The sequence below is a fragment of the Spinacia oleracea genome, chromosome 4 (genome assembly GCF_020520425.1).
Source record: "Spinacia oleracea cultivar Varoflay chromosome 4, BTI_SOV_V1, whole genome shotgun sequence".
NCBI classification, from domain to species: domain Eukaryota; kingdom Viridiplantae; phylum Streptophyta; class Magnoliopsida; order Caryophyllales; family Amaranthaceae; genus Spinacia; species Spinacia oleracea.
The window spans coordinates 187,018,644-187,030,766 of NC_079490.1; the positions used below are offsets into that span (position 1 = coordinate 187,018,644).

Genomic DNA, 12,123 nt, shown 5'->3' on the forward strand with positions numbered 1-12,123 from the left:
ACTGTGATCTGAAATCATCTTTGTCGGTTTGGAAACTTGCGTCCGTATAGCCTTTAACAATTAATTCATCATCTCCACCATAGACCAGGAAGTCATCTTTGTGCCTTTTCAGGTACTTCAGAATGTTCTTGGCAGCAGTCCAATGCGCCTCTCCTGGGTCTGACTGGTATCTGCTCGTAGCACTGAGTGCGTACGCAACATCCGGGCGTGTACATATCATAGCATACATTATTGAACCAATCAATGATGCATATGGAATCCCATTCATTCGTCTACGCTCATCAAGTGTTTTTGGGCACTGAGTCTTGCTTAGAGTCATTCCATGAGACATGGGTAGGTAGCCTCGCTTGGAGTCCGCCATCTTGAACCTATCAAGCACCTTATTGATATAAGTGCTTTGACTAAGTCCAATCATCCTTTTAGATCTATCTCTGTAAATCTTGATGCCCAATATGTACTGTGCTTCTCCTAGATCCTTCATCGAAAAACATTTCCCAAGCCAAATCTTGACAGAGTTCAACATAGGAATGTCATTTCCGATAAGCAATATGTCGTCGACATATAATACTAGGAAAGCAATTTTGCTCCCACTGACCTTCTTGTATACACAAGATTCGTCCGCGTTCTTGATGAAACCAAAGTCACTGACTGCTTCATCAAAACGTATATTCCAGCTCCTGGATGCCTGCTTCAATCCGTAGATTGACTTCTTTAGCTTGCATACCTTTTTAGCATTCTTTGGATCCTCAAAACCTTCAGGCTGTGTCATAAACACAGTTTCTGTTAAAACGCCGTTTAAGAAAGCAGTTTTGACATCCATCTGCCATATTTCGTAATCGTAATATGCAGCGATTGCTAACATTATTCGAATAGACTTTAGCATTGCAACTGGTGAAAAGGTTTCATCGTAATCCACACCGTGGACTTGCCTGTAACCTTTCGCAACCAATCTAGCTTTGAAAACTTCAAGTTTCCCATCCTTGTCCTTTTTCAGTTTGAAAACCCATTTGCTTCCAATGGCTTGGTAGCCATCTGGCAAATCGACCAAATCCCATACTTGGTTTTCAGACATGGAGTCTAATTCAGATTGCATGGCTTCTTGCCATTGCTTGGAGCTAGGGCTCGTCATAGCTTGCTTGTAAGTCGCAGGTTCATCACTTTCAAGTAATAGAACGTCATAGCTCTCGTTCGTCAAAATACCTAAGTACCTTTCCGGTTGAGATCTATATCTTTGCGATCTACGCGGGGTAACATTTCTAGATTGACCATGATTCTCACCAGATTCTTCTAAAGGTCTCTGAGTTTCATCCTGAATGTCATCTTGAGCATTCTCTAGAGTTTGTTGTTCGACTCGAATTTCTTCGAGGTCTACTTTTCTCCCACTTGTCATTTTGGAAATGTGATCCTTCTCCAAAAAGACACCATCTCGAGCAACAAACACTTTGTTCTCAGATGTATTGTAGAAGTAATACCCCTTTGTTTCCTTTGGATAGCCCACAAGGATACATTTGTCAGATTTTGGATGAAGTTTGTCTGAAATTAATCGTTTGACGTATACTTCACATCCCCAAATCTTAAGAAAAGACACATTTGGAGGCTTTCCAAACCATAATTCGTATGGAGTCTTTTCGACAGCTTTAGACGGAGCTCTATTTATAGTGAGTGCAGCTGTATTTAGTGCATGTCCCCAAAATTCTAATGGAAGTTCGGCCTGACCCATCATTGACCTGACCATGTCTAGCAAGGTTCTGTTCCTCCGTTCTGACACACCGTTCCATTGTGGTGTTCCAGGAGGAGTCAATTCTGATAGAATTCCACATTCTTTCAGATGGTCATCAAATTCATAGCTCAGATATTCACCGCCTCTATCAGACCGCAGTGCCTTGATCTTCTTGCCTAATTGATTCTCTACTTCACTCTGAAATTCCTTGAATTTGTCAAAGGATTCAGACTTATGCTTCATTAGGTAGACATAACCATACCTACTGAAGTCATCAGTGAAAGTGATAAAGTAGCTGAAACCACCTCTAGCATTTGTACTCATTGGTCCACATACATCTGTATGGATTAAACCCAATAGTTCATTTGCTCTTTCTCCAACTTTAGAGAAAGGTTGCTTTGTCATTTTGCCAAGTAAACATGATTCGCATTTACCATAATCCTCTAAGTCAAATGATTCTAGAATTCCTTCCCTTTGAAGTCTTTCTAAGCGTTTCAAGTTTATATGGCCTAATCGACAATGCCACAGATAGGTGAGATCTGAATCATCCTTTTTGGCCTTTTTGGTATTTATGTTATATACTTGTTTGTCGTGATCTAATAAATAAAGTCCATTGACTAATCTAGCAGATCCATAAAACATCTCTTTAAAATAAAACGAACAACTATTGTCTTTTATTATAAAGGAAAATCCCTTAGCATCTAAGCAAGAAACTGAAATGATGTTTTTAGTAAGACTTGGAACATGGAAACATTCTTCCAGTTCCAAAACTAGCCCGGAGGGCAACGACAAATAGTATGTTCCTACAGCTAATGCAGCAATCCGTGCTCCATTTCCCACTCGTAGGTCGACTTCACCCTTGCTTAACTTTCTACTTCTTCTTAGTCCCTGTGGATTGGAACATAAGTGTGAGCCACAACCTGTATCTAATACCCAAGAAGTTGAATTAGCAAGTATACAGTCTATAACGAAAATACCTGAAGATGGAACGACTGTTCCGTTCTTCTGATCTTCCTTTAGCTTCAAGCAATCTCTCTTCCAATGCCCCTTCTTCTTGCAGTAGAAGCATTCGGATTCAGAAGTGGGTTGACTGACCTTCCTCTTTGCAGATTTGGCGCCAGTTTGCTTAGTTGGGCTGGCTTTGTTGCCACCTTTCTTAGCATTCCTCTTCTTTCCAGATTTCTTGAACTTGCCCCCACGCACCATAAGCACATCCTGCTTATCACTTTTGAGCGTCTTTTCAGCGGTCTTCAGCATACCGTGAAGCTCAGTGAGCGTTTTGTCCAGACTATTCATACTGTAGTTCAGTTTGAACTGATCATACCCGCTATGAAGAGAATGGAGGATGGTGTCTATAGCCATTTCCTGAGAAAATTGCTGATCCAGCCGACTCATATTCTCAATGAGTCCAATCATTTTGAGAACATGTGGACTTACGGGCTCGCCTTTCTTAAGCTTGGTCTCAAGAATTTGCCTATGAGTCTCGAATCTTTCGACTCGAGCCAGATCTTGGAACATGTTCTTCAACTCACTGATGATTGTGAAAGCATCTGAGTTGATGAACGTTTTCTGCAGATCCGAACTCATGGTGGCGAGCATTAGACATTTCACATCCTTGTTGGCATCAATCCAACGATTGAGGGCTGCCTGAGTGATCCCGTCGCCTGGAGCTTCGGGCATCGCCTCATCTAGGACATACTCCTTTTCTTCCTGCATAAGAACTATTTGCAAGTTCCTTTGCCAGTCAAGGAAGTTTTTCCCGTTCAACTTCTCCTTTTCGAGAATTGATCGAATGTTGAATGAATTGTTGTTTGCCATATTAAAAACTACAATTGAAAAGAATAAACAAATAAATAACCATTCACAGTTTCTCTTAATAAACTTAAATTCTAGCATTCATGCATAATTCAATGTTTATTAAGCATTTTATTCAAGTTATGTGTTCCGGCAGGTGTGAATAAAATGATTCCAAGATCCTAAAATCATTGAAGAACTAAGCACAGTTTGTCGACTTAATCCTAGAACATCTTAGGTAAGCAAAAGCCTTTTGCTAATAGTCTAGAAACTATTCTTGGTTGATAGGTACGTCTAAGAACTTATTAGGTAAACCTACCGAATTTGCCACGACATAAAAGGACTCCTTACTTATATCGTTGAGTTTCACCAAAACTAACATGTACTCACAATTATTTGTGTACCTTGCCCCTTTAGGACCAATAAGTAACACCTCGCTGAGCGAAAACTATTACTAGATTGATGTAAAGGATATCCAAGCAAGTGTATATTTTGGCATGGCACCTTTTAACTCAATTTTTAAGTTTGGAACTTAAGGCTCTTACTATGTTGGTTAGATTTTAAGTGAACTAAAATCCTTAATCATGCAACATAATCAAGCTTTTGATCTCATGCATTTTAAGACATATTTAAAGCAATAAATAACTTAAAACATGCATAAGATATTTGTGATCTAGTATGGCCCTACTTCATCTTGAAGCTTTGACTTCAAAGTCCGTCTTGAAAATCTCCGTGGGAGGCACCATTTTCTTCAAATAGGATAAGTTATAACTAATTACAACTATTTGATGGTACGCAGACCATATTTGAATTGAAAAACAACTTTGGTACTTTAGACCAATTACATTCAAATTAATGGTACGCATACCATATTTTCTATCCTATTTGGGCCATACTAGTCACTTCATAACCTGCAAAACAGTACATATACAATATATACCATTCACCCATTCATTATCATGAATGGCCCACATAGCTGGTTAGTTAAACACATTATGCATCACGTAAACATTTGCAGCAATTAATCAAGGGCACCAATAATCTACCAATTATTCAGTCCTTATTAATTCTAATCGAGTTGTTTTAACCTTAAGGATTTGTAGACCTAATCAAGAGTTTATGACTAAAAGCACTCCCACTCAAACCAATAAATTCATATGCTTTACTAATTTTAAACATAAAATTGTATTTCTAGTCTAACCGGAAACATACAAATTTAATTAAAATTTAAAGCTCATATAAATTTATAATTGAATCCAAAAATTTAATTTTAATTTCAGTCACATTTAAATTAATTTATGATTTTAATTTTAGTAAAATAATTAGAATAAATGCCATTTATTATAATTATAATATTCAAAATTAAAATCCAAGAAATTAATTCAAATTATTAATTTTAAAATCAATTAAAAATTACGTGAACTGAAATTTTCAAATTAAACATTCAAAACGATCTAATCGTAACGCAAACACCTACGCGTTGCACGCCCATGGGCTGTACGCACACAGCCATTGCTGGCCATGTGCGCGCAGCCCATGCGCTCGTTGCATAGCTGCTGCTGTCCCATACGCAAGCCTCCGCACAGCGCCCACCGCACGCGAGCTATCGCTCGCAGCGCGCGCGCGTTACCGCGCTCGCTGGTGCGCGAGATCGCTCGTTGATGCGCGCGAGCCATCGCTCGCTGGGGCGCTGCATCGCTCGCTGGCGCGCGAGATCGCGCGCTGGCGCGCGAGATCGCTCGCTGGTGCGCGCGAGCCATCGCTCGCTGGGGCGCTGCATCGCTCGCTGGCGCGCGAGATCGCGCGAGATCGCTCGCTGGTGCGCGCGAGTGATGCTGGGCGCAGCGCTCGTGGCACGCGAGCTTGCGCTCGCTGCGCACGAGGCTGCGCGCTGTTGTGCGAGGCAGCGCGCGCTGTGGCGCAGCTCGCTTGCTGCCCACACGCGACTGCCTTGGCTCGCCCCTCGCCCATGCCCATACGTTCATTGCTCGTGGCACACGACACAAGGCAGGGCTGCTGCCTTGTGCTCGTGCACTACGGCCTTGCTCATTGCATTCGTGCCGCACGGGCGACGAGCTCCCTTGCTCGTCGTCGCATGCCCGCATTATACAACACCCCTTAAGGGTAACACGAAGCGTCCATTGCTTCGCGCGTGCAAGTTATTTGAACGAATCGCATAAAATTTAAAATTTATATTTAAAATTAATGACAAATTAATAAATAATATTAATTTCATAATTTTAGGGCGAAAAATCGAAAATTTATTATCCAATTGATTTCCGATTGATATGGATTCAAGTATAGGTCATAAAAATTTAAAATTTATCGTAAATTTACAATTTTTATGGTGGTTTTTAATCATAGGTTTCTAATTAAATTACAATTAATTATGAAAATCAAATTAATTCTAAATTATTCTAATTTTCAACAAATTAATCATAATTACAAATTAGATTGCATAATTAACAAGACTAGGCATTCAAACTTGTTAAACATATGCAATAGGTCAATCAAAATTCAAGATTTATCAACAAGAATCGCAAATATTTAATTTAACATCTTAAATTTACGAAATTTTGCATTCGAAAAACTAAAACCTTCGAAAAGTCATAGTTAGGCTTCGAATTTGAGAATTCTGGGTTCGGCAGAAAATTACTATTTTTTGTCAAAATTTTAGAATGCCTTTTACATGCGGAATTGACACAAAAATCACTCAATTCGGATGAGTAATGAAGAAACTGCCGAAAAACTGCGTACGTATAATTAAATAAACGCAATTTGCAACTAATTAACAATTACGAAAATTAATCACCCCTTTTAATTCTTGCAAATTTGTAATATTTAACCATGTTCATGCAATTTAGATTATGAAAATAATAAGGGGCTCGTGATACCACTGTTAGGTTATGATACATATGACATTACATAGATCATGCGGAAACAACCATTAACCCAGGAAACATATTATTTACACATAATCATTTAGCATAGTTTAGATGCATACTCTTTGTTGCGTGCCTTCCCTAGCTGCGCCCGAACCGAACAAGAACAAGTCTTTTAGGACTCCAAATGTCGTCCCTCCGTAGAAAGTCCACAGCACGTCCGGATCCGCCTTAAGATTGACCAACTAGAATCGCCCTTAAGGTACTCAGAAAATTCGGCACTTTTGGGGCAAGATGGGTGTTTGAATTTTCTCTCAAAAAACTCACTTTTGAATACTTTGAAACTTCTGTATAAATTATGACCCCTAGGCCTTTATTTATAGAGTTATGGAAAAGGAATCGTAATCCTAGTAGGATGCGAATTAATTGGAATTAGAATTCTACATGAATTCTACTTAATCAATTTATCCAATAGGAATAGACATTTAATCATACACTGACTCTTGCAGATTCAGGAATCTCGCATGAGCTCAAACTCACACACACACGGCAGCCACAAGGGCTGCCCACGCATGCGAGCAGCAGCCCACGCAGCGCGGCCCACGCATGCGTGGCCTTGTGCGCGCTGGGCTGTGGCGTGCGTGCTTGCTGGGCGATGGCCTGGCTTCGTGCTGGGCCTTCGTCCGGCAGGCCTCGTCCGATGCTAATTCGTACGATACGCTTCCGATTAAAATTCCATTTCCGGAATCTATTTCCGATACGAACAATATTCAATATTTCCGATTCCGGAATTAATTTCCGTTTCGAACAAATATTTAATATTTCCGTTTCCGGAATTATTTTCCGATTCCGGTAATATTTCCGATTCTGACAATATTTCCGTTTCCGGCAATATTTCCGATTCTGGTAATATTTCCATTTCCAACAATATTTTCCGATACGTACCATGTTTCCGTTTCCGGCAACATCTACGACTTGGATAATATTCATATTTCCGATACGATCCATATTTCCGTTTCCGGCAATATCATCGTTTCCGGAGTATTCATTTCTTGCCTGTGACGATCTTAGCTCCCACTGAAACCAAGATCCGTCGGTTCCGAATATTCATAGATGGAGTATTTAATGCCATTAAATACTTGATCCGTTTACGTACTATTTGTGTGACCCTACGGGTTCAGTCAAGAGTAAGCTGAGGATTAATATCATTAATTCCACTTGAACTGAAGCGGCCTCTAGCTAGGCATTCAGCTCACTTGATCTCACTGAATTATTAACTTGTTAATTAATACTGAACCGCATTTATTAGACTTAACATAGAATGCATACTTGGACCAAGGGCATTATTTCCTTCATGAATGCTATACCCTAGTTGATGTTTGTTACTGGTGTGGGATTTCGGCACGGAAAGAAGTTGATATTGTTCTGCGTTGAGGGAACGGCGGAGCTCTCCAACCCGCATACTCTTGGGATCCGGGTCGTGATGTGTGTGTTGACTTGATAGGATCTTCTCATTTGACACAATCTGGGTTGTCTGGCTTTGTTCCGGGGCGGTTGTGGCTGATGCGTCTAATCGAAAGCGGGTCAAGTACGAAGCAATTAAGCTGTCGGGCAATTGGGTATGATTTTCTTCCTTTCTCTTTTTCTTCTCTGGGGGAACTGGATAAGGATGATGTTGCGCTGCTGAAGCGAGTTCAGAAGTTCTCTAAGACTCAAGACATTAGGGCTAGTGCTGCTCATATCTTCACCAGGATAGGTTTTGCTATAACTAGAGGGGTGGGGGCCCAGATTGTATCTCGACTTCCCACAACTTTTTTGTACTTTGATTGACTTTGTTAGCATTTGATAATAATAATAATAATAATAATTATTTATTATTATTATTATTATTATTATTATTATTATTATTATTATTATTACTATTAATATTATTATTATTAATATCATTACTATAATAATCATCTGATCTGATCTGATAAGAACTTATTTTTCCTGATCTTATCTGATAAGAACTTATTTTTCCTGATCTTATCTGATTTGATTTGAAATTATTTTTGTTGGTCTGATCTGATCTGATTAAATGATTAAATTGAAATAAATAATAAGGTTTTTAAATAACGTGGAGTAAATAGGGCGTAAGTGACAAATTTTCTCAAGTTTTATCGAAAACTTTTAAAGCACACAGACGAAAAGCAGCAGAACACAACGGACATAAACCATGATTTTTTGAACCTGCATGTTGTTAAGTAAATGCGGGATGGATTGATAGGAGCGTAACCTGGAATAAATTAAAAGACATGCAAAGAAATAAGGATGAAGGAGGGAAATCATACACTTACCTTGAGGGTAAAATGAGTAGACTTACCCTGCAATCAGGGATGGACAAGTAAGCAACTAAAAAATAGGTTTAGGGGGGAAAATGTATGTTTAAGGGGGGGGGGGGGGAATTTCACTGCTTGCGCCTTTCTGGTCTTCTTCAACGGGCTTCTCAGCGCCTTATTTCCTTCCCAAATATTATACAGCCCAATTTTCATCTTAAATTTTTTTTTTTAAAAAAAAAAATCAGTTTTACACATTCTACAGATTTACAGATAACCACAACCCCCTTTTTCTATTTTCCTTTTTTTTTGGGCCTGTAAAATTTCCAAATCTTTGAATTGTCCCCAAACAACATCTTTCATAAAAACAACCAATTAATAAACCTTGTCTAATCTTCAAAACAAAATTCTCTCAACTGATAAACAACATTTCCTCTTCAACATTGGTAACATCGCAAGGTTTATTATAGATGAGGCAAGGTTGAAACGATGTTGAACCCAGATTAAGAAGCAAGGATAAATCGATCTCGAACCCAGATTAAGAACATAGTCTAAATTAACAGAAAAGATCAACAAATTTGGGGAGATCTGAAAAATCTTAGGTTTTATCGACAGTTCAGAAGAAAAAAATAGAAGGAATTCTTATTTCTTTTTTTGAATTTCGAATTTAAAATGAGGCTGAAAATTTTGGGGGTGACTAGGAGATGACTAGGACATGAGCTGACAAAAATAACCAATTACATAACAGGGTACCATGACAAGACTTACCCCAAGGGTAAGTGTGGGTTTTGAGAAGGATGAATCTGAGTTTCAACAAAATACTATGTTCCAAGTATTAATATAGTTGCATAATAATAAACTCTTTTATAAAACTATAGGTTATAATTACTCAATTAATACTCTGTCCTAAGGTACGTATCTATACTAATATATTAAAAGGCGTTCGAACTCTAGACCTCATGTCTGAATGATAATTCTTATTACCATCTTAACCAACCACAAATTGTGGTTTATTTCTTCACATTAATTTATAAATAAATGTTAAAGCGAAGTCTAAACTAACTAAATTTTTATATGAATTTTTATTTTCTATTATATTGAATATTTTGAAAAAAATAAAATAAATAAATTAAGACAACTATGAAGAAACATGATGTCATGAATCTCATAAGCATCAACTATAGAATATCTTGCATGGCTGCTTATATCTAATTTGGTGTTATTAATTTGAAGCACTTAGTTCCACTAGAAAATAAATTATACAAATTGTGAGATGATCTAATTGAAAAATTACTTGACATGATAAATGACGTAGTGTTCTGTGTAATTAACAAACTTAATTGATGTTTTTCACTTTATGATACACATGCATTTCGTCAAATATTGAGCTCAAAAAAATCTAAAATTTTAACTATTCAATGTAGCGATCAGGGCATCGCCCGAGCCACACACTAGTTATATCACATTACTGAGCAAGCATTAGGGTTCTCATCACTGAAGGCGTCCCCTGTTCGGGTGGTCGCAAACGACGAAGAAGAAAGGGAAGGGTTGTTGAAGTTGTTATAACCATGAGATTCATGTCCATCATACCCATGCTTGAAGTAATTGTAAGATGAGGTTGGTTGAGCTTGTACGCCACCACCATATGACCCGGTTGATGACCCGTTGCTTTGGCATTGATTAGGGTATTGATGAGTATAACTCCTTAGTTCTGGGTTATAAGGAAATTGCCATAGTTCTGCTCTTCTTCCTGTTCTTCTCACTGCTTTTACTACTTTCTTTTGCTCTGCACTTCCAGTTACTGTTACTTTTTGCATTCCCATGTCTATTTCAATTCCATCCACTCCTGTATACATATTACATATTTTGAATTACATGTCATGTCAGCACAATACAAGCTAGTTGTAGAGAATCACATACATTGCATTAAGACTCAATCGATCAACATCTCACATTTGACAAACATATATACTCTCTCCGTCCCAAATTAGTTGTTACACTTACTTTTGCACAAAGTTTTAGGTGATAAGTGGTTGTTTGGTTATCAATTGTTATTTTATTGAAAAAGTAGATGTGATAGGAGTTAGTGAAATATTTTTTTAATTGAATGAGAGAGGGTGTGAGGACCAAAAAAGTTTTAGTTGGAAGAGAGAGACAATATAATAATTGTGGGGTCATTCTTAATTTAGAAGTGTGAACAACTAATCTGGGACGGATGAAAAAAGAAAGTGTAACAACTAATCTGGGACGGAGGGATTAATTTTTTGGAGAAATTTGATCGAATTGTGGTTACGAATCTTACCTTTCATCCTATCTAATGTTTTCTTGATCTTACTTTCGCATCCAGGACAACACATGTGAACTCTCATCTCTGTAACCTGGGAATTGGTAATAGATGATAACGAAAATATTTGTTAATTAACCTGCAAAATTTACAAGATGAAGAAGGTATAACGATACGAACACGTAGAGTATATACATACCGTTGTCATTTTCGTATACAATGTACGTAATTGATGATCGTTAATAAAAACACTTGAAATTAAATTTGAGTTGATAGAGATTTATGTATGTTCAACTAAATAATAGATTCAAGCTTAAGTAGTACGAAGTAGCTAGCTTCTTCAAGTAGTATTGGTTGTACGTCCTTCCTAGCAATTAACTTAGAATTATAAAATTAAATTCCACCGACTTTTTATTCAATATTAATTTTTTAAGGTACAATTTGAAACTTGTAAGTGGGTTAATGATATATAGAAGTAAACTTGAAAGGTGGTGGTACATAGTATTAATTATTGGTTAGTTGTGCATGTGGTCTAATCATGTCTAATATAAGCAAAGGTTACCATCTAGGAAGCACGGACACGCCATTGGGCTGCCGTGTCCCGTGTTCGACACGTATTGGACACTGATACGCCTTGGACACGCGAAATATGTGTCCGACACGCGAAATCACGTGTCCGGTTATTTTTGAAAAATTAGTACACGAGACACACAACCGGATACACGATGGACACATTTTGGACACATCTTGAACACATATTTCAATTACTTCTTTCTTTTTAACAATTCTTTCGAATGTCTCCTAATCAACAACGTTTATAAATATATGACCATATTCACAAGCCACCATGACATTAATTAAGGTCTCATTTGTGGGTTATTCCATCATCACATGAATATGATCTTATGTTTATGAAGGATTGATGTTCATTCACACAATCTCCGTCTACTTTATAGAATGAGTGAAAGTTATTACAAAGGAAGAACAAAAATGTAGGAGGAGATGGTTATCGTGTCATTATCGTGTAGAATAGTTCTATTTTCTTATTTGAATGCCGTTAATAAATTTAATTACTTTTTGCATATTATTTTATAAATGATTGTAATTTTATCTTTTTTATATTAT

General features: G+C 37.7%; 1 protein-coding gene across 1 annotated transcript; it reads right to left on the minus strand.

Moving 5' to 3' along the window:
* Positions 1-10,008: 10,008 nt before the first annotated feature.
* Positions 10,009-11,350, minus strand: LOC110782599 (heavy metal-associated isoprenylated plant protein 28). The gene is made up of 3 exons (XM_021986765.2): positions 11,198-11,350; positions 11,017-11,092; positions 10,009-10,560 (listed from the first exon to the last, which is right to left on the minus strand). The coding sequence occupies exons 1-3, from the start codon at positions 11,204-11,206 to the stop codon at positions 10,175-10,177; spliced, it is 471 nt and encodes a 156-aa protein (XP_021842457.1). The 5' UTR covers positions 11,207-11,350; the 3' UTR covers positions 10,009-10,174.
* Between the last annotated feature and the right edge of the window lie 773 nt (positions 11,351-12,123).

Coding starts and splice junctions, on each gene's coding strand:
- LOC110782599 (XM_021986765.2), bottom strand. Junction 10,561..11,016: donor AACATTAGATAGGATGAAAG/GTAAGATTCGTA, acceptor ATATGTATACAG/GAGTGGATGGAATTGAAATA.